Source organism: Delphinus delphis, chromosome 11 (genome assembly GCF_949987515.2).
Source record: "Delphinus delphis chromosome 11, mDelDel1.2, whole genome shotgun sequence".
NCBI classification, from domain to species: domain Eukaryota; kingdom Metazoa; phylum Chordata; class Mammalia; order Artiodactyla; family Delphinidae; genus Delphinus; species Delphinus delphis.
This window is the reverse complement of record NC_082693.1, coordinates 87,846,373-87,869,698: the sequence shown is the minus strand read 5'-3', so window position 1 is coordinate 87,869,698 and position 23,326 is coordinate 87,846,373. Positions and strand designations below refer to the sequence as shown.

General features: G+C 47.2%; 1 protein-coding gene across 2 annotated transcripts in view; it reads left to right on the top strand.

Moving 5' to 3' along the window:
- The window catches only part of SYN3 (synapsin III), a 456,321-nt gene that overhangs the window by 363,245 nt on the left and 69,750 nt on the right, over window positions 1-23,326 (top strand). For both annotated transcript variants that reach the window (XM_060025558.1, XM_060025560.1), the window contains one exon: window positions 22,448-22,510. In XM_060025558.1, coding sequence (XP_059881541.1) covers window positions 22,448-22,510 — 63 coding nt within the window. The remainder of the gene's footprint in view (window positions 1-22,447; window positions 22,511-23,326) is intronic.

Genomic DNA, 23,326 nt, shown 5'->3' with positions numbered 1-23,326 from the left:
CTAAAAGGAGCTGGCCCTGCCTACGGAGACACGGGTACGCCGGTGGCCAGATCCTAAGAATTATTCAAGAAAATCCCGGTGTCCAAGTTTTCATATGAAACCTCCCACCTCATAAGTGTTGGTGACCTCTTCAATTTTACAAAGACCAGCAGCACCGGGTAGTCCTAATGAGGCAGATCTGCAGGCCGCATTCAGCCCACGCACCGCCAAGTCGAGACCTCTGCTTAGGTACCTACCTACCAGGTTACTGGGTAATGTGACTGTGACTGACTAGGGCTAAGTTTGAAATCCACTCAAACTAGAGACAATGACGGCTGTTCTGCTAAGCTGACCTGGTGCAGGAAGGGAGCCGACAAGAGTAAGAGAAACATCTCAAACGTCTTCGTGGTCTTTGCTCACCTCGTCCCCCCGCCCCAGCATCAGTCACTCATTGGTGGCTCTAAGCATTCAAGTTTGCCAGCCTGGCCCAGAGTTCTCTCAGCGCAGCCTGACACTGCCTTGCTTTACTTGTGGGGGAAATTTGTCCTCTAGATGGACTAAAGAGATCACTTCAGTATTTCTGATCTTTCCCCCCAGGCTCAGGCCCTTTTGAGTATGGGAGATGTTCCCTTGGATATCATGACCTAAAGGACAGTTCGAAGGCTTGATGGGTCACCAACTTGCTATGACTTGAACAAATGACTTCCCTTCTGCGCTGCAGGTTCTCCTCTGTGCAAAGAGTGGGCTGGACTAGAACACCTCTGAGGTGCCTTCCAGCTTCTGGCAAAGGATGTGTTAAACCTTGATTATGCAAGGCCTGTGCACCACAGTGGCAAGAGAGAATTCTTGTTGGCAGGTCCCAAGCCTGGGAGCCCAAGAAGCAGACTTTGACCCTAACTCACATGGCAGTGCCTTCCTGCAGGTGTCTGGCCACCAGGCCAGCCAAAGTTCTCACATCCCTCCGTGAGGAGTAGTAACCACACTTTATCCACAGTATGGCACAGGCATCGACGATCAGGGGGCTACTAGACTGGTCCCTGGAGGTGCTGGATGGTAGGAATTATGGGATGTTGGCCCAGGGAGAGGCCAGGGCAGCTGAGGTGTCAGGAAGGCACCCCAGCAAATGATTACCAATGAGAATGAAGTTATTTAAATATTTTAACAACTCGTATAGCCAGGCAGGTGTGTATCCACTGAATGTCAGCTCAGCCCTCAGCATAATGCTGCCTGTCCTGTGTACAGCAAGGCAGACCCAGATGCCGGCAACAGAATGGAAAGCGAATCCCCCTTCCCAGCCCCTGGGGACCTCACGGCATCCACCCCTCCCTCACAAGCTTGCCTCACTACAGGGCCCCCACCCCAGGCCTCCCTGGGCATTGGCAAAGAGCAGGCACCATTCCAAACCCTGACTTCATGCTGACCATCAAATCCCCAAGCCAGGGAGGGAGCAATGATGTCATTGTCCCTGTGTTTCAGAAAAGCAATAATCAGACTCAGAAGAGGATCAACTTTCAAGGCAGAAGGCCAAACAGTTTATCTTGGCAAAGGCCTCCGAGGATTGCCTCATAGAAAGAAAGGGCTGGCATGCTCATGAACATCATTTGTTATGAGTTGGGAGTCTCCAGTGTCCTTGGACTCAGGAATACCTCGGGGACCCTGTTGAGATGGAGGATGTCGAATCTGAAACAAATGAGTGTTAGTATCATCTATTCCCGTCTGAACCCCCTCTCTTGGGGAAGGAGGGGGCACCTCAAAGCTCAAGGAGGAGCCCCTTTCCAACAAGGTTGTGCCACTCCACCCTGGACCCAAGTCTCCTCTTATTATTATAAAGATGTCACCAGTTTCCTCAATTTGAATAAGTTCCATGAAAGCAGGGACTTTGTTCATTACTGCGTCTAGGTATCTGGTACAGACTTGAGAAATCAATAAATATTGGCTGAATGAATGGCTAGGCGGAAAGAGCATGGATTGGGAAGTAGTCTTCCGGATTCCAGGGATCCGGGGGCGTATCCAGGTCTGCCAGCTGGGCCTGGGCGGGCAGGTTGGGGTGGTGAGAGGACTGCCATTGGTCGGTGCAGGTGTATATTATACATTTAAAACCTTCAACTGCCTTCTCCCCATGGTTCACAATCTCACCTTCGTGCTACTGCGAAAGTCTTTAATCTTACTCACAATGGCTGTCTGGTCAACCTCTGGTGGTAAATCCTGTTGAAAAGGCCCCACTCTGGGAACATGTGTTCAGGAGGAGCAAGTCCCCCCCCCACCACTTCTCCTGGGCTCTGACCTGAGCTTGAGCACATCAATAACCTCGAGCATGACACCTCCCCTCTATGGGCCTCCGTTTCCCCTCCTACAAAATAGGCAAGATAAACTAGAAGTATCCAGTGTTCTTAACTTTTAGGGGGAAGTGTCTCAGCTTCCTTTTAGAAACAGAAGAAGCCCATGGAACCTCCCCTAAAAAATGCAATTCCTTGCACGCACAGAGGAACACTTTTGCATCCGGTGTCTGGAGGTCCACAGACCCCTTGCAGCCTGGTGAGGGAGCCCGGGGTCAGAGCCTTTTAGACTTGCCGATCTGTAAGTTCCCTGCAGCTCTGACTTTCTGGAATGTTAACCAAAGTGTGACTGTGAGAAAACACATTCCAGCTGCGCTCCTCTGAGCTGCTTCCTCCACAACTGCCCCTCAGGAAAGAAGGAGCTTGGACCTCACTAATGGCCTCACATACAGCCCCTAGTTTCCTCCAGACCCAGACCTCGAGTCAGTGAAGGTAGCCCTTCCGGAAATGAGTTGGGAAGCAAAAGGAAATCCAGGCCACTCAGCCCCAAAGGAATTTCCTCTTCTCTGCTTCTCCTTCCAATTTGGTCTTTCAAGAGTTTGACAAAGGTAGGGGTGGGGGTGGGAAAAATTCGAAAAGATTTTTTTCATTGAGGCCCAGAGAAGGAGATGGAGATGGGCCACAAAATAGAGAGGTCAGGCACAGGATGCCGAGCAGGGGACCCTGATGAGTGTGGGCGGGGCCTCTGTGCCCTCTCCAGGACAAATTGGACTTTTCCAGCCCGCTGGGTTTTGAAAGCTATTTACGAAGCTGGACTAATCCAGCTCAGCTGTGAGACTATAAGTAAACAGGAGGGCCTTTAGTGGAGAGTCAGAAACACCATCCCTCCCACCCTCCATCGCCTGTACTTACAGAGCTCACCCTATCCTGTCTGTAGGGGATGCAGTGAGATGTCAAGGTGAGGCAGGTGAAGCTGAATCTGAGTCCAGGACTCATTCCTATCTGTCATCACTCTCAACCCTAACAAGTCTCACCTGGACGTCAGATGGCCACACAGAGCTGAGTCAGGATGCCTGTTCCCCTACTTCTGAGCTGGGTAATCTTGCGTGTGCTTCTTAATCTCTCTGAGCCTCAGTTTTCTCCATCCGCAAAATGGCCATAATAAGGCCTAACTTGAAGATTTACTGGGCAGAATAATGAGGAAATGGAAGTAAAAGTGTTGCAAGCAGTGCTCAACACAGTTGGTCCCCAAGAGGTGCTGCAGGCAAGCCCCTCTTAGCCACCCCATAGCCCCTTTGTCCTTCTCTCTGGAGTAGAGATTAACATATACAAATTAGGAAAGAGGGACCCACAACAAGGAGGGTGATTTGGAAAAGGCAGCACTCCCTTCAAGCTAAAAGCAGTCCCCACCTCAGATGCATGGCTCAGCAAATGAAGCATGGACTGGACTGAGTCCCCATTCTCGCCCCCTCAGCCGGGCACCCTTGTACAGACCACCACCCATGCAGCTGTGTGCAAACAGCCACCACAAAATCCAGACTGTCCTGCCTGCCGTCGGGCTGAGATTTTTTCCTCTTAGAGCTCCAGTCTTTTAGCAAAGTCTCTGATCCCCTTTTAAAATGCCTAGCAAGGGTTAAAATTGGAGAAAGTCATTTTCACCTTAGCGTGAATGAGTTTCTGGTTCATTCCTGCTCTAAGAAAGAGACAGAAAAAGACCAGAGTAATGAGAAGCCAGCCTTACCTGGCCCTCAGGACGGTCCTATGCTGCCTCTCCTTCCTAAAGTAGTAGGTCCTACCCTCTAACACAGGTGGCTCAGCAAAGGGAGCCGTCCCTGCTGCTCTCCTGCTGTGCCCATGGGCTCTAGGCTTAGAACCCCATCATCACTTCTGCTGCACTGTCTTGACCAGAGAAAGTCACAGGCCATCCCAGATTCAAGGGGTGGGGAATGGACTTCATCTCTTGTTGGAGGGACCTGTAAAATCACATGGTAGAGGACATGGAGGCAGGGAAGCCATCAGTACAGTCAGTCTACCGGGAACTGGGACTGTGTCTAATGCTGCTGTAGCCTATGTTTTCCAAAACAAAATTTAGGACTAAAGAGTTGATAATATGACACAATGTTTTCAAACAGGGCTGTGTTAGAAACTCCGGGATGCATGGTCATATCTATACCTCCACATCACCCTAACACAGCCCAGCCCAGTGACCTCCCCTGAACACATGCTCAGTGATTATCTGGCCAGTTCAAAACCTGATATTTCAGAACAGGGATGGAACTCCTGTGTACATTTTGGGGTCAAAGTTTGGCATTTATTAGCAGGCCTTGAATTTTATAGAAATTCAGACCTAGAAGCCATTTAAAGTAATACCTTTCACTTTATAAATGAATAAAGTCAAGAGGTACAGTGACCCAGCCAAGATGATATGGTTAGGGAGACCTGTGTTTCTCAAACTGTAACAGACACGCAAATCTTGTTAAAATGCAGAACCTGAGCAGTAGGTCTGGGGCGGGGCTTGAGATTTAGCATTGCTAACAAGATCCCAGGTGACGCTGCTGTTGCTGATCGTAGAACCACACTCTGAATATCACAGCTCTAGACCTCGCAGATTCTAGAGAGGAGATGGTGGGTAGATACCTGCGTTTAGATCGTCTCTCTATTTTTGCAGTCTTTCACCAAGACCCATTTTATCAGTGAGTAAACTGAAGTTCAGAAAGGAGGCATTGGCATTGGACCAACTTCCTGAAATTTTACGGAAGGGGCCCACTTTCCACATCACTAGGCAGCTCGTAGAGAGGTGAGCTCAAGGAACTATGGGGCACTCTGAATTCCCGGTTCCTCAAGGTCGGGGTGTCCCTTCCTGCTGGGACCACGGGCTGTGGGTCATCTTTTCACTTGCTGGGGACTCGTGGTGCTGGCCCGGGGGTCTCTAGGGCCCGAGGGCCGAGATTGTCCTGTCTGGTTAGTGATTTAGGAGCTTGGCGGCCTCTGTTGTTCTATTATGTGGCTTCTGAACATTCTGTCCAACTGCCTTTTGGCACGCCACACATTTTCAAAATGAAAGGGGGAGAAGAATGAACATTGCCCTTGCTCATTTGCCTAATTTAAAAGCATCTAGAAGCTTTTTTTAGAAGGGGGAAAAGAACACCATCCATCTGAAATGGAGGAAGCACCTCATCAAGGGGCCAAGAGAGAAATGGAGACATAAGTTTCGAGGGCTGACATATTAATGGACAAACCTTGAACCCGGTTTGTTTTTTCCCATCCCCTTTGGGCTTAGAAACCACTGCCTTGTTGGAAGCTCTTGTGCTGAGAGGAAATTGCTTTTTCCTAAAGGGAGATCTGAACCTTGGGTATCAGTGTCCTGCAATTTCACATCAGTTCAGTCCCACCCACAGACATCTGTTGAGGGGCTACTGTGTGTCAGGTGCTGTCCGGGATTTATTCATTCATGAAGCAAAGATTTAGTGATTGGGGAAATCCCTGCTATACATTCATCCATTCACTCAACAGCTGGCTATTGCCAGGCATCAGGCCAGCTCAGGGGATAAGGAGGGAGGGAGATAGCCATGGTTTGGCTATACCTAGTCTAGCCAGAGACACAGTCGGTAAGTAATCCTTATTGACATACTGCGCTACGTAATCACTTGTTGTGACAAAGAACCACAAATAAGTGTGATGCCGGGAAGACAAAGTTAAAAGAGGTCTTGCTCAGCTCCATCCTTCCTTTCTGCTTCCTGGTCCTTGTGTTAGGTCGAGTCTTCCCTGGAGGCACAGCCTAGGGACAGTGTAGAGGGGAAGGCAGGTTTACCACTTACAGGCCTTGGGCTGGGCCCTCCACCTGACTCCAGCCCTCCTCAAACACTCACACATAGCCCCACTGTCTTCCAGACGCCAGCTAGCGGCATTCTTTCCCAGATGCAAACCTAATGGTGTCATTCCCCTACTAAGAATTCTTTCCTGGCCTTCCCATCATTTGCAGGATCGAGTCCAAACCTCTCAGAAGAGTTTACAAGGGTTTTTACAATTTGGCTCCAATTCACTTTTCAGCCCGTGTCCCCTCCTTCCCCATCATTCATCCTTCTCTCTCACCACAAGGAACATCCTGGGGCTCCCCAGGACCACTCAGAGTGAGGGGGGCCCTCTCTAAAAAAATACGTTATTACGGAAATGTTCAAACATACATAGAAGCAGAGAGAGTAAAATGCTCAACCTCCATGTACCCACCACCCAGCTTCAATACATGTGCAATCTTGTCCCCTACGTGCCCACCCCACGTTGGATTATTTTAAAGCAAATCTAAGACAGTATGTCTTTTTATCTGAAAATACTTCAGTATGTATTTCTGAAAGATGAGGACAGTGGTTCCTTCTTTTTGAGACTCCAGGTTTGTTTTTTAAAATTCCAAATCAGGATAACCAAATTTGTGGTACAGTTTTAATTTGTACATTTAACAAACCGTAGTTTTTTACACACACACACACACACACACACACACACACACACACACACACGACATGACTGTGTGTATATCCTTACTTTGGAGGGAGCATTAAAGAGCCCAAATGTGAGGTCCTTGAATGTGAAACCCTGACAGCCCTGCTCTCCCAGGATCACCCTCTACTGACCTTCTGCCCCTGTGGTCGGCTCTGATGTTTCCCGAGTGCTCCAGGAAATTTCCCTCCTTTGTGCCCTTTCCCCTGTGGATACTTGCGCATGGAAGGCCCTTTCCTCTGCTTGGCGAACTCCTGCTTGACGTCAAAGCTCAGTGCAAATGCCAGCTGGTCCGTGATGCCTCTTCCAACAGACGCCCCCTCTCCCACAGGTGACACTGACTCTTTTTGGCTTCCACAGCATTTTCTTCTTAATTCTCTTGAATGTTTACGTTGTTGAGTTGAAATCATTCATTTATAGATCTACCATCCCCAATAGCCTGTGAGTCCTTGAGGGTAGCCTGGGTCTTCTCTTCGTCTCTGGGGCTGTTGGGAAAGGTAGTCTGGTTCCAGAGCCTGTACTCTGGCCTTGGCCAACCTGGGCAGGATATTTAATTCAATCTCAGTTTTCTCATTTGTAAATTAGGCACAGTGGTAGCACTGCGACATGAGGATTAAATGAGGTATGTCTATTCAGCCGCTGTGGAGTCCACCACGGGTAGACACTGCATAACTGCTGGCCTCTATCATCTCTCAGTGTGATTCCTTCCTTAAACGGGCCCCTACATCCAGAGACATGTCTCGCCCTCTGGCACAAGGCCCCAGGGTCTGTTCGGGTCCTGGTAGTTTTCCCCTCTGTGAGAGATGATGGAAATGTCCCCGCTTATCCTGGGCTGCAGCCCCTGCAGTGGAGAGCTAGGGGCCAGCTTGCTGCAGTGCTGCCTCAGAGCCCTGCTCACCCCTCACCCTCTGCCTCCCCCAAGCCAGAGAGCAGCCTGGGGACCCTGCACCCTTCCCACAGGGTCCCATCCACAGATACCCCTCCCTCCCCCTCCCAGCTGGGTGCAGAGACTGCTCCCCTCTCCCCCTGACTGCTCAGATCTCTTGTCACCCAGCATTCCTCAGAAGCCTCCCTTCTGGAAAGTCTTATCTTGCAGGTCAGTCATGACCCAGGTATCAGGTGTGTCTCATGGCTTTGCTTCCAGCTGCCTCCATTCCCCACCTTCTCCCACAACTTAGGGAGACTCCAAGCCCCGTTGGCTCCCCCCGCTTTGTCATTGAGATGCTGTCCCAGGCCAGTCTGGGCACCCACCCCTTCTCCCCACCCCGACTCCTGAGCACCAGGGGTGCTCCGGCCTGGCCCAGCTGTGCAGCGTAGAAAGGAGGGTAAGAATGAGCCCAGATTGTCCCTCCTCTTCCCATTCTCCACTGCCTGCAGGCAAGTGGGAAAAAGAAGACTGTCTGATATCTTCTGTGAACACTGAGGTGACGTTAGCTGGTTTTAAAACTGAGCAACAGCCAGCCTTTGAGCCCAGCATTCTTCCTTTATTACAGCATACTCTCCCCTGTAGCATGGACCCCAAACGAGAGCAGCGTTTCCACTGGTGGTTGTTCTCACTTCCTCTAGAAGGAAGGTGGGCTGGGATGGAACCGAGGCTCCGCCATTGACTCTCACCGTGACTGTGTGTGTGTGGACCCCATCCATCCATCTCATAGGGCTGTTACATGGCTCCAAGGAGAAATGCTCATCAGCACTTAGCATCAGCTCTTGACAAAGGGTGGGGTGTCTTTTAAGCTTCCAACCTTCCTTCCTCACTGAACAATTGTTTTTCAACATTTGTCTGGAACTTGCAGAATAAAAGGCTCCTTGGAGTCAGGGGCCACTTCCGTGGGGCAGGCACAGCATGTGTTCCATAAGAGAAATTTTTTTAAGTGGAGAAGACAGGGGCTGGGGCAGAAATAATTCTGATTCAGACGGGGACCCTCACCCCGGAGTTGAAGGCTTGGTTTCGCAGCTTCGTTCTGTAGCCTCAGGCAAGTGCCTCCTCTCTGCACCTCGGTTTCCTTATCTATAAAGGATGGTAGCTGGAGACGGGACCTGCACAGGGTCTCTGCCTTTCAGCCTCAGTTTCCCCCCTGTAGGCAATGAAGGGGCTCTGCTATGCTGATTGGTCTGGGGGCCCCTTCCCACATGTGACCCCCTTGGATGGGACAGGGCTCATCTCTCTGTCAGGTCAGGAAGGAGACCCTGATATAGGGTAATGAAGAAGAATGAGGGTCTTGGTGGCTGAGATGACCCTTGAGGGTCATCATATCCCTTTCCTGTGTCCAAGCAGTGCTGCCTGACCCCAGCCCAGGAAAGAGCTGGATTGACCCTCATCCATCTTTCTTTTTGGGCTCAGAGTCCTCACCTGATGATGTCCTTCCCTGTTGCCAGCACACATTCCTCTGCTGCAGATTTATGGCCACGTGGGTAACCCATTAAACCCCTACCAGCCTCTACCATGGAAGCCCAGATTCCTCCCGGCAGGTGCCCTCTTGGAAAGTCAAGAGCAGTGAGGGAGGGGAACAAAACAGTAGTTGCAAGAATAGCGTTGTGTTAACATGACTAATACCAATAACCAGCATGATTCTAGCACTCCCTGTGTACCCAGCTAAGTGCTTCATGTATATTAAGTCATTTAAACCCCGAGACAACCTATGTGGAACATACTACTTTTAGCTCTGTTTATAAATGCAGAAATTGAGGCACAGAGAAGTAAAGTAACTTCCCCAAGGACACACAGCTCAGCAGTGGTAGAGCCCAGTGCTCGGCCCAGGCCACCTGTATCTTTAAGTGCTCACTATTCTCTGCAGCCTCTTCCATAGATAGAAGGAAATGAGAAGGAGGGGCTAAAGAAAGGGCAGTGCTCTAGTGGGGCCCAAATAAGGACAGAGACACCAAGAGAAAACCAGTCACCTAGAATGACAATACAGGAGAGAGGGCGCCTCTAAAAGCAGCTCAGTCTATACGTAACAATGATGATGGTGGTGGTAATAATAACAGCACCCAAGATTTATACAGCTCTTATCACTGCGTTTCTCCATTCGCTCAATAAGTTCAGTCAACAAATACAGGACACTTGCTATGTACTCGGCAAACAATGAACAAAATAAATACTAGCCTTGCCCTCATGGAGCTCAAATGAATAAATGTGAAAATGAACGTATATAAGCAAAATCACAATTTCAGCTTTTTTGGTAGGATTGTAAAATCCACACCTCAAAGCTTCTTCTCTGAACGGCTTCAAAGTTAGCCATGACGGTTTGGAAAATTAAGGTGGTTTACAGACAAGAAGGGGCAGTGGTCTTGTAAGGGGGAGCGAGCACCAGATATAATTTTCTCTCTCTTACTCTGCTCATGGGTCCCCAGTACTGGTATTTCTTGCTACTTCCTTCTTTGGCCCCTAGACATTTTTCCCTCTTAGCCCTTGTCTTTATCAACTTGTTCACGGGATGACAAATTTCAGTAATGATCTGGCTCAGGCCCTGTGCTTGTAAGGGCTGAAGAAACAGTGGGGAATGAGGCAGACAAGGTTTGGCACACACAGGATGCAAATCCCTGCAAGCCAGTGTCACTTTACCAGTAAAAAATCCTCCTCCTTCCCAAGTATTATAAATTCATAAGATGCCCAACTGGATATTATATTTATTTCAGATCCATGGTGTTGCCAAAGTATTATCCTTGTTCACTGAAATTTGCTAAGACATTCATTTGCCTTCATGGTTTGCAGTCACTGGAGATACACATCTAGCCCATTCCAAGATGTACTTAAAAGTCAGGCACCATTCGTACAATGGGATATTATTAGGCAATAAAAAAGAATGAAGTACTGATACAGGCTACAGCACGGAGGCACTTTGAAAACATAGGCTAAATGAAAGAAGCCAGTCACAAAAGATCACTTATTGTATGACTCCATTCAGATGAAATTCCCAGAATACGCAAATCGATAGAGACAGAAAGTAGACCATTGGTTGCCAAGGGTTGGGAGGAGGGACAAATGGGGGGTGACTGGTAATTGGTATGGGGTTTCTTTTGAGCGATGAAAATGTTCAGAAACTAGATAGTGATAGTGGTTGCACAATTCTGTGAATATGCTACAATCTCTGAGTTGTACACTTTAAAATGGGTGAATTTTATGGTATATGAATTTTATCTCAATTAAACTGTTTTTTAAAAAAAAAAAAGTCAGACAACATCACTGCAACTGTGGTAGGTCAGATCTCACAGTATTAAATAAAATGTTATGCAAGGTTTACAGGATAAAAAACCAGGCAGCGTGCAGTCATCAGAGTTTGAGTACATTTCTGCACAGGAAAATAAGTACAGAGTCATTCTATAGATAAGGAATATCAGGTCAATCCATTATTTCAATTTAATGATAATTTTTAAAATAATTTCAGAGCAGGTTTTTATAATACATAGTACAAAAAGGAAAACTTTTGAAAATAAAAAAAAAATCCATGACTACATCAGGGGGTAATTTGGGGGTTTTAGATTGATTTTAAATGAATGTTAGTTCAAATTATCCCCAGAGAATTTCTGGCCAAGAATCCAGCTATATGTAGCATGTATTTTACATACAAACTCATATCTTCACAATAACCTTAATTGCTGGTATGCCTATTCCCACTTACAAAAGAACCACCCGAGAACTGAGTTGTCCAAAGGTGCTTCAATAGGAAGTGATACAGCAGTATTTAAGCTCCTCTGTCTGGCTTCAAAGCCTACGTTCGCTCTTCCTCCTCCTTCTATGGCATTCCACGAATAGCCCTTCCCTGAACCAGAGGAAATGATATGTCCCTTTGCTTGTAGCCCTCAGTAAGCAAGTTCTATGCAACGTCAACAAAGGTAGCTTTAACCAAAATATTACATTTACCTTTAATCTTAAGACATTAAGTGTGAACATAAACTGAAGCAAAGAAATGCAGACACTGAAGGAGCACAATTATTATTTAGCTATTTTCTGAAGTAATTAATTTTCCACGTTAGGGATCATCCGATTGTAAAGGGGGCTTTTCCACACCTAGAGATGGATCTGGAACAAGATTGCGAATAAAAGTAAATTATGATGGAAAACCTAGGGGACTTAAAATCACATGGCTGCGCATATCCATGAGTCCAGGGTGGTCTTTGGCACCTTGGATCATTCAGACCCTTCCCAGAGCCACGGTTTTGCTGGGATGTTGTCCGAACTGTGGGCAGCACCCAGGAGAACCTTCATGGGAGAAGAGCTGGCAGCCCAAGCCTGTTCGATGCCATCAACATCACAGGGGTGAGAACAAGAAAAGTGCATTTTCAGACAAATAGTGCCATCCTATCTGTGTGTTTATTTTTGACTATTCCATTTCTCAGGGAAACAGGAAATGTAAGAGAAAGGAATGTTTGTATTTTGGTAGGGCAGGTTTAGTTTAATTTTTCTAAATATGCTACCAGTGTTTTTCCAAGAGACACTAAAATAGGAGGAGGTGATGCAGAGAGTTCAGAGGTGGGGTTCTAAGGGCAGAGAGCATTAAGCTGGGCGGTGAGGCCACAGACCTCATTCAGCAAACATTTCCTGGGCCCCTCCTATATGCCAGACCTGGGTCTAGGGCAGATACAAAAAGGGAGAAGGCAGGCGGGACCTCCATCTCAGGCACGTGGGTGAGTGGTGGGACCATTGACTGAGGTCGGGATATAGGAAGAGGAGAGAGCCTTTCTGATGAGAAGTTCATGAGGTTGCTTGGAAGTGTTGGGTTGGAGGTGCCTGTGGGACCATCTGAGGCAGGGTTCGGGAGGCAGGTCTGTAACTCAGGAGAGGCCTGAGGGTTCAGTGATGAGCAACCGCAGACACAGACCCACAGCTTCTCACGGAGCTTACCGGCTAGTGAGGGAGTCAGACTCTTGCCCAGCGATCATACAGATAAATTTAAAATGGCAAAGTGCTAAGAAAGAAACAGAGGTGAGCGGGCCATGACCTAGGCAGGAAAGTGAGTGCCAGCTTCTCAGGGAAGTGACATTGGAGCTGTGATCTGATGCATGGAAAGGAGGAGCGGGGAGAGTGGTCCAGGCAATGAGAACAGCATGTTCAAAGGCCCTGTGGCTGGAAGGAACAAAGCTAGTATCAGGGTCAGAAAGAGAGCCAGTAAGGCTGGGATAGAGAGGCTGATGGGGGAGCATGGGTAAGATGTGGCTGGGGGAAGAGGCTGGAGCCAGATCACAGAGCCCTGTAAGCTGTGATCAGGAGTTTTGTCGTGACATGTTTCAGTCACCTAGGTGGTATTTTATAGATGTCACAATATTAAAGGATTGGAAAGGATTGTCAAAGGTCATCTTGTCCATTCTCTTCCCGCCAGACAGAAATTTCTTGGTGTGCAGCGCTTAAACTCCAAGGAGATTCTGTCAGATACTACATATCAAGGTTAAGGTTTTTCAAGCAGCCGTCGGGATGTTTCTGTTCTCTCTTTTAAATGAATCTTTTTAAATGCCTGTAACAAGCCCTGTTTCTGGGCTGCTCCATTTCTGTCAAAGCTTCATCGTGTTTCCTGCTGACAATATGGCATCACCCCCCTTCTCTCCCATTCCTGTGTCCCAGGAACGACTGAGTTCTGTCCATCAGGCTTCGATATCCCCCTACCCACACTGGTCACTTTGTCCCTGAGATCACAGATATGAAGGGAATGGGAACTAGTGTGGACTGCTGTCCTACTATGTGCCAGGCCTTGGACATCCCCAAACTTGATTTAAGCCTCTTCACTGGCAGTGACCATTTAGTGACAGACACCTATTATAATGTCAATTCATCAAGTGATCTTACTTGAGATATGAGGAAACTGGGTCACAGAGCGGCCAGTGAGCTGCCCAAGGGCTCATAAGCATAGGTGTCGGAGCTAGACGTGAGATCTGGGGACTTTCTGGCTCCACAGCTTATGCTGCTCACCATGTCCCAAGATGCTTGGTTATTACAGCAGCCAGTCATGTCCTAAGGAGTCTGCTGGCCTCCACCTACCCTCTCCAACAAAGTCAGTGAGTAGACACAGTTCTAGGCACATGGAAGCCCTCCATGATGGATAACATGATTTTCCAGAAGCAGCAGCAGGACAGTGGGCTCTGGCCAAATCCTATTTCTTCCCCTTTCTTGCTAAGTGATCCTAGGCAAGAAACTTCACCTCTCTCAGCCTTCACTTCCTTGTATATAAAATGGGGCTAAAAATAGGAGATACCTCATAGAAGTGTCAAGAGATTTAAATGAGGCGATATATGTAAAGTGCTTAGCACCACGCGTGGTATACTGTAAGTTCTCCAAAAGTGGGAACTGTTGTTAACACAGCCTCCAGAAGAGTCTTCCTGAACCTGCTTTGTCTGTGTCTACCCTCTGCACCCAAACCCGCAATGGCTGCCCAGTGACCACAGAATACGTCCTAAATTCCTTCCTCTGGTGTAAGGGCCCCCCAAGCTTGCCACTGCCCATATTTTCACCCTAATTCCCACTGCTTCCCCAACAAGCCTCTATGCAAACCAACTTTATTAACAGCTTTTCCCCAAATTCTGTCTGACTCTGCCTGTATGTGTGTGACATCTCTCCCTGTTATGGAAGGCTTTGTGTAACACCCATCCAACAAATACACTGCATACACAGTCTACTGTATGCCAGGCCTTGGATGGAGCCTGGAGATACAGTGGTAAACAAAACATGCAAAGCACCTTGTTTTGTCAGAGCACCTACAGGGGAGTTGAGAGATGGACACGAAAGAAATAAACGTGCAATTACAAATAGTGGCTGTCTCTATGAAGGGAGAGTTCACGGTGGGATAAAGAAGACTACAGGAAGCACGTACTTGAGACCAGTGGCCAGGGAAGCATTCTCTCAGGATAGAGCATTTCAACTGAGACCTCAAGTATGAAAAGGGGTGGCCTAGAAGAGTGCTAGGTAGAATCTTTCGGAGAAAAGGGGCAGCATGTGCAAAGACCCTGTGGCTGGAGGGAATGTGGCCCATTCGGTAAAGAACTGAAAGGCCCGTGGGTTGGAACATAGCTTGTAGACAGAAGTTGGGGTGGGAAGGAGGGAGAAACACACGATGAAGCAGAGGAGGTAGGCAAGAACTAGATCAGGCAGAGCTTCAAGGCATGGAATGGAGGCCCAGCTCCTCCTTGAAATCTCCCCAGTTGTTTTTGGTCCTTGATTTCCTCCTCCAGACTCTTCCAGGCCTTGTTTTCTCCATCACTTAGCCAGGACCAGACACTACGTATTTAAATCTCCAGAGAGTCATGAATGTAGAAGGAAGTGCCTCCTTCACTGGGAAACTGCACCGGGCCACTCAGGTCCCAGCTCTCCTCTTCCCGGGCTCACACTGCCCTGACTCCAACCCCCCAAGAGAACGCCCAGCATGAGCACTGGGCTACCCCCACTTATTTTGGTTTCTTGGGAGACTTTTTGAATAGGGCCCTTATCAGGGTGGGGATCTCTGGTTTCAAAAATTGATCTGCCCCTTCTAACAGGATGTCAGGTCTCTCACGCCATTGGACAGTGCTGAACTCTGGAGCCCCCGGGGGCATGTGAGCGGGGACAGGGAGCCTGTGAGAGACTGGTGCAGGCCTCGCCATCCCCAGGGGAACTAAATAAAGCTATTGTTGGGAAGGGAAGAGAGAAAATAGCCGACAAGATGTTTTTTGTTCTCTGTGACCTGTCTGTGTTCGGGGAGGGGCTGACATGTCGCAGATGAGTGGAAATGAGAGTGGCCTTTGAAACCCATTTGAACAGCTTGGGGAAGGAAAGGGAAAAAGTGCGGAGAAGACCTGGGTGGCAGTGGAGAAGTTCTACCATTTCTTAACTGCCTGACCTTGACAGATGTCTTGCCTCTGATTCCTTATCTATCACATGGGGAAAGGGAAGAATGCTCACATATATAAAGTACCTAGAACCATCCCTGGCCCTTATGAGACACTCAGTAAGTGTAGTTGTCATTAGCCTGGGAGAGCATGTGGTGGGTAGACTCACCCAGTGTGTAGTACCACGGACATTTCTTGAGCTCTAACAAATGACTTCAGAGACCTATCAGAATGCCTCCAAATTCTGCTGATTCTACCCTTGAAAAGCTTTTGGCCTGCCCACTAGATATTAAGATGTTAGTTTACAAGCTCATGTAAACAAAACATTTAGTGGTCTTCCTTGTAGTAGCAGAGAGAGAGAAAGAAAATGACACAAATGTCCATTATAGGAAAATGGCCAAAGAATTGCAGCCCATGTACCCTGTGGAATATTGTGAAGTTATTGAAACTATTGGGTCAGGAGTGTAGCTACTGACATGGGGAAGGGGGTCCACATGGTGTGATGTGAAGTGAAAAGAGCCATTTCTAAAAGAAAATCAACCTCAACCATATATGTGCATACACGTTTGCAAAGATGGAGCATGACAAGCGTTGGGCAGAAATCACCAAGAAGGTGAGATCAGTTACCTGGGCTGGGAAGTGATATAAGGGAAAAAAAAGAAGAAGAAAAGATTGTGGCAAAATAGGAGAAAACTTATGGTGTAATGTTAGGTGAATAAACTTCAAATTCTATCTCTAATATTATTGCAGAGTATCCCTTTTTTTAATTGGACATTTAAATGAGGATTATAAAGTAAAGTGGGCCAAAGCAAACACTGATTTGACTAGATGCTGAAGTCGTAGACAAAACTAGCCTTGAATTTCTAAGGTCATTTGAAGAAACTATTGCTATTTTTCAAGTGTCACTTGAAAAAAAGAAGAACTCTTGGGAGTGCCCCCACCCTCTCCACCATCCCCACCCCAGTCCAAGCCCAACCAGTGGCACTTCGTGTTGGTTGTAACTAATTCCAAACTGGTCTCTGGCCCTTCAGCCTCTCCTGATGCAATTTAACCTTCCCTCAGCTTACAGGTCACGCTCGTGTCCCAGAACTGAGCTATATCCCCAGCCCATTCAAGCAACCTAAATTCTTCCCTTCAGCTTTGAAGGCCCCCAGTAATCTGGCCTCACATTGCCTCTACCTCAACCCAACACCAGCCCAGAGTCTTGCCAGTTGGTTCTAAAAACAATGCTCTTCTCAACCAAAGCAAAACATGGCAAAGGAAACGCTCCCCTGGTATCAGGAAAATTCATTGCCTTAAACATATTCTCAAAATGCTTTCTTTGAAATACCTTACTGTAAATTCTCAGATGTTTCTAGATTGACTTTCTGTGTCCTGTAAATCCAGATGCAATTTCTACTCCCACTGTTTTTGACAATTAATACGTTCCTCCAATTTCATTTAAGAGTGTTAGAGAAGGGCACTCAGTTCAAATATATCATTCCACTTAGCAATTATGTCCAAAATAACTTCATTGATGATAAACTCATACTAAGTATCATAAAATAAATCCTCCCTTCCTATGAGTCTTTGTTCATTAGAGCTCATGAAGAATCTCTACACCTTTCATGCGAAGACCACAAGACTCTACACCATTCAGCCCTTGAGGAATGCTGAGCCTTCCCTCCACCCAGCCACAAACTACTCATCCTTCAGAATCCTTCACTGAGTCTTCCTTTCCTATGGAGACTAGCTCATGACTCCACCTGCCCAGACTTACCCACCATGCTGCTTATTCTGGTCTTTCATTGCATAGCTCATCTCTCTAAGATAGGAAATCTTGTCTCAATCTTCTGTGTGTCCTGCACAGCATGAAATACAGAGCCAGCCACAGAGTTCTCATTCAGTTAGTGCCCACTGAATTGGTTAGATTTAATATTATTTTATTGATTCTTATGATTCTTATGAGCATTTATTGTATCCCAGAGATGCATATCCCTAGGAAGTGTGCCTGGGTAGAGAGAGGGCTTGATTAAGAGTCAAAACACATGAGCTTGGCCGGTTCTCCAGTTGTGTGGCATGAAAACAATCACTTCGCTCTTTGGGCTTCAGCATCTAAGAGGACACATGTATTAGTTTCCTGTTGCTGCTCTAACAAATTTAGCAGCTTAAAAGAACACCTCTTTATTATCTCACAGTTATGTATATCAGACATCTGGGATGGCGTGACAAGGTTCTCTGCTTAGGGCCTCATCCAGCTGAAATCAAGGTGCTGGCATCCTGCATTTTCCTCGGGAGCTCAAGGTTCTCTCCCAAGTTCATTCTTGGTATTGGCATAATTCAGTTCTTTGCAGCTGTAGGTCTGAGGCCCCCAGTTCCTTGCTGGCTATCAGCCAGGGGCTGCTCCTGGAGCAGGAATGGTATGTTGAGTCTTTCTCATGCTTTGAACCTCTCTGCCTTCCTCTTCCGCCGCCAGCCTGAGAAGGTTCTCTGCTTTTAAGGGCTCATTGTAATTTGATTAATCTCCCTATTTTAAGGTCACCTGTGCATATAATAGAACTATCGTTGTATGACAGTCTCATCACATTCACAGGCTCCAGAGATTAGGGTAGGACATCTTGGGGAGCATTCCTAGAAATTCTACCTGCTGCATCATGGTAACATGGGGGATAGGCAAGTAGATTACTAAGGTTCTTACAGATTAAAATTACCAAGCTTTAATCACCTCTGATGAGTCGCTCTGGTGTAGCTCCCTGATTTTCCCTCATTGGGCTTCATTTCACTCCCTCCCGGGCTATTAATCAAATACTGCGAAGCTAGAGCCTCTGCTCTCCTTCCTCCATCATCCAGCCTTCCTTTATCTCTCTCCTTGCCTCACAAAGCTAGAATCATCTCCTTCCTCCTCTCAATTCTACTTCACACTTTGATTTTGAACCTCCACTTGGTGCTAAGCAGCTTTACATTCTTCTTCTTCTTTTTTTTTATCGGTACGCGGGCCTCTCACTGTTGTGGCCTCTCCCGTTGCGGAGCACAGGCTCCGGATGTGCAGGCTCAGCGGCCATGGCTCACGGGCCCAGCCGCTCCGCGGCACGTGGGATCTTCCCGTACCGGGACACAAACCCGTGTCCCCTGCATCGGCAGGCGGACTCTCAACCACTGCACCACCAGGGGAACCCTACGTTCTTTATGTCATTTCTTCTTCCCCCAATTATCCTGTGAGTTGGCCATTATTGTCCCCATTTTGCAGATTAGAGCACTAAGGTTCAGAGAGCTTAAATATCTAGTCCAAGGTCAAACAGAGAGTAAGTTTAACTCCAACATTCAATTCTTTCCAGTACCTGTCAGCATGTGGTGAAATGATCAGACTGGGAGGGATGGAGAGGAAGAGAGAGCACAACGTTTCCCCTCACCTCAAGCTTCACCTTAAAATGTGATGGAGATGAAGCCCCAGTAGTGACCTGGGCAGTTCTTGGACTGCTGGGGGAGGGGGAGTCGATATCTAGGGTCTGTGGGTGAATGGCTGGGTGTGACGATGCTGCCGGGGAACAACAGCCACTTGGTGAAAATGCGCCCATTCATTCCACTTCATAGCCCTTGGGTTGGTAAAATTTAAGTCTTTCGACCTCAAGTGTTGGGCTCTCTTTTCCTGTCCGTGAGAGCGTAAGCAGGTACAACCACTTAGGAGAGCAATTTGACAATATCTAGCAAAGCTGAGGCAAGCATTGCCCAACCCCAGCAATGCTGCTCCGGTGTGTGTGCCCTGGAGAAATTCCCCTGCTAGTATTGTTTATAATTGGAAAAAACAGAAATCACCTAAATATTCATCAGCAGGAAATGAACAAATGGCAAAGTGTTCATAAAGTGGAATACTTTGCCGTAGTTAAACATAAATCTGAGCTATATACATCAACATACGTGAGCCTCACAAACATAATGTACCCCAAAGTTGTAAAAGAATAGATTCTTTTGGCGGGGGGTGGGGGGGCTTCCCTGGTGGCGCAGTGGTTAAGAGTCTGCCTGCCAATGCAGGGGACACAGGTTGGATCCCTGGTCCGGGAAGATCCCACAGGCCGAGGAGCAACTAAGCCCGTGTGCCACAACTACTGAGCCTGTGCTCTAGAGCCTGCGAGCCACAACTGCTGAAGCCCGTGCACCTAGAGCCCGTGCTCTGCAACAAGAGAAGCCACCGCAATGAGAAGCCTGCGCGCCACAACAAAGAGTAGCCCCCGCTCGCCGCAACTAGAGAAAGCCCACACGCAGCAACGAAGACCCAACACAGCCAAAAATAAATAAATAAATAAAATACATTTTTTAAAAAGCTTATGTATTTATGTTTTTTAAAAGTAGAGGGTCAAATTTAAATTATTTAAAAAAAGAATAGATTCTTTTTTTTAATTTTTAGGGGAGTATAGTTGCTTTACAATGTTGTGTTAGTTTCTACTGTACAGCAAAGTAAATCAGCTATATGTATACATATATCCCCTCTTTTTTATTTTTTTTATTTTTTTTTTGCGGTACTCGGGTCTCTCACTGTTGTGGCCTTTCCCATTGCGGAGCACAGGCTCTGGACGCGCAGGCTCAGCGGCCATGGCTCACGGGCCCAGCCGCTCCGCAGCATGTGGAATCTTCCAGAACCGGGGCACGAACCCGTGTCCCCTGCATTGGCAGGTGGGCTCTCAACCACTGCGCCACCAGGGAAGCCCTCCCCTCTTTTTTAGATTTCCTTCCCATTTAGGTCACCACAGAGTACTGAGTAGAGTTCCCTGTGCCATATAGTAGGTTCTCATTAGTTATCTATTTTATATGTGGTATCAATAGCGTATATATGTCAATCCCAATCTCCCGATAAGAATAGGTTCTTTTGATGCCACTTACATAAAGTTTAACACGTGTAATGTATATTGACTGGGAATCATATGTAATAGTTAAAATATGAATAAATACAAGGAAATTTGGTAAGAAAGAAGTACATCAGGGGCTTCAACTGTTTGGACAATGGCTTATTTCTTAAGCTAGATAATGTCCACAATATTGCTCTTTAAGTCTTCTTTCATATGTGAAATATTCCATAATAACTCTTAAACTGACAAGTAATTACTGCCAGGAATTGCTTACCACTTATAACATTAAGCGGAAAGAGCAACGAGCAAAATTGGGTATGCACTATACTCCCAATTTTGTGAGAACAGAACAAATCAAAAGAAAAAATTTAGATTAAAAAAAAAACAAAGACCACCAGATAATACACCAAAACTGCTCAAATTTTGAGGGTGATTTTTATTGTCTTCTTTGTACATAACAACATAGAACTTTATTATATTTTACAAACTTTTTATAATGAGTACATGTTGCTTTTGGAATCAAAAGTAAATATTGCCCCTTTTTAAATAGATACATTTGTTAACTCTAGACACCAGGATATGATAAATTTTAGCCTAAAATCAGGGAGAAAATTTTTTATTCAGCACCTACTGCAGGAAGCCCTTGTACTAGGTCTTAGAGGAAACCATTCACATCAGGCTTGAAGTCTGACAGACCTAAGTTCAAGAGCCAGCGCCACCCCTTCCCAGCAGCTTCCTTGAGTCTCAATTTTCTGCCTGTGAAATGGTAACAAGAATACCTTCCCTGCTCGCCTCATGGGACCATTGTGGTGGTAAAATGAGATGAGGTCCATCCCGTGGGATTGTGACCCACAGCAGACCCTTCTGCCGCAGCTACAGCCACTCCTAAGTGTCAGACTAGGTGCTGGGCACCAGGAGGAAAGAGCTGGGTTCCTCCTCTCAAAGCGTCCAGAGTGTCGGGGGGCAATCCAGGACAGAGTGACAGGCACCAGAAGAGACAACTGCACAGCACAGAGAGTGGGACGTGATTACCTCTGGGTAGGGCTGGCTCAAGTCAGAGGAGTGGTATTATTACTAAATAACGAGAAGGAATAACTCTTGCCCTCAAGCAATTCCAAATATATTTCTAGACACCAAGCAAACCCATCTCAAACAACACATGAACAGAATGAGGAGGAAATGCATAGCCTAGGTTCAAACCTGGTCCCCTCACTTGCTAGCTGAGTAAGCGTGGGCATGGGGGAGCACCTAACCATTTGAGCCCCTCTCCTCCTCTGTATCATAGGGAGAGGCATGCATGCCTCGTAGATCTTGCTCAGAGGACTGATTAAGGCACAGATTCCATATCGAGCACCTTCCCTGGGTCAGGCAGTGTTCTAATGGCTGGGGATGCAACAGGGAACCAACCAGGACAGGCTGCTGCCCCATTGCTCTCTGAAGGAGATGACCCAGGGCAGTTGCTCAGCACAGCACCCACACAGCACAGCCCATAAATGCTTGTGCTGTAGCATGACCACTATCATTAAGAGAACTCACAGCGTGGCCTGGAGAGAGCTTGGGGGAGGGAATGAGAGTTTCCAGATACATGAAGGCTGTTGTCGGGAATCACACAAGGCAGAGCCAAGACAGGAATATTTAAGCTGCCATTCATTGAGTGTTTACAGTGTAAAGCCTTCACATGTAATAACTCATTTAATCCTCATAGCAACCCTGTGGGATGGATACTCATCATCCCCATTTTACAGATGAGGACTCTGAAGCACAGATCCATGTGGTAGCTTATCTGAGGTTGCACAAGTGGTAAAGCCAGGATTTGAAGCCAGTCAGTTTGCTCTGCTCTGCATTCTCCCCAGGTTGGTGGATGCCCCGGGCAGCCTGGTTTTAGGAGCTCGGGGCTTCCTTTGGAAGCTGAAAGCAATGTCATTTAGGGTGTTTAAGCCACAGAGAGATGACCATCTGTCCAAGCATTCTTTTGGGGATTGCTGGTGATATCAGATGACCATACCTTTTTACAGAACAGGCAGTGAACAATGTCTTGGTGGTGATGCTCTGGGATGCTAATGAGTAATTTCTTCTTGTCTCTTTCAGCTCACAGCCCCACACTTTCCTGTGGTGGTCAAGCTGGGACACGCCCACGCCGGAATGGGAAAGGTATGAGAAGCAGCTCTTCCACTTATGTTAATACTCACACGGCTTCCCCAGACTACCTGTTCTCCTCTCCCTGTATCCCCCATCACCCCCACCTGAGCCCAGCCACTCAGATCAGAGTATTAGAGGAGACCAAAATTCACTCCCTCTCCTCCCCAGCCCACCTTTCTCTGAGCTCCCACGGAGCATCTCTCCAGCTCAGGCCATACTAGCCAAACCCTACCTGGCTAATTGTTTCCTGTCATTGTGAATTCAGAGAAATAGGTGTAAAGCATTTTGCAGATGGTGATTCTTCTGTTCCTGTCATCATCTCCACAGCTACGTGTAAGCTCATGTCTTACTCATCTCTTTATCACCTGCAGCGTTAGCACCCGGAAGGTGGCAAATGCATATGGCTCCCAGGAGGAAGCCCCTGGAGTCAGTTTCTACAAAAGGAAATAACATATTTTACATAGTCACAGTTGACGCTGCTACCGAACCAAACTTGGGTCCGCTCACGCGCGTGCAGTAAAGCCAATCTACTGACACTGGGTTGTGGTGAAGGAAAGTGCAGCTTTTATTGTAAAGGTGCCAGTATAAGGAGGACGGGTGGCTCCTGCTCTAAAACCCCGAACTCCCCGTGAAAGGCTTCAGCAGAGCATTTTTAAAGGCCAGGTGAGGGAGGGGGTCGCAGGGAATGTCATCAGCTCATGCACAATTCTCTGATTGGTTGATGGTGAGGTAACAGAGTGGTTAACAGGATCAATCCTTAGGCACCAGTAGGTCTGGGGACTCATGATCATCAAATAGTTCATTTCTTCCATTTGGTGGTAGTTTTAG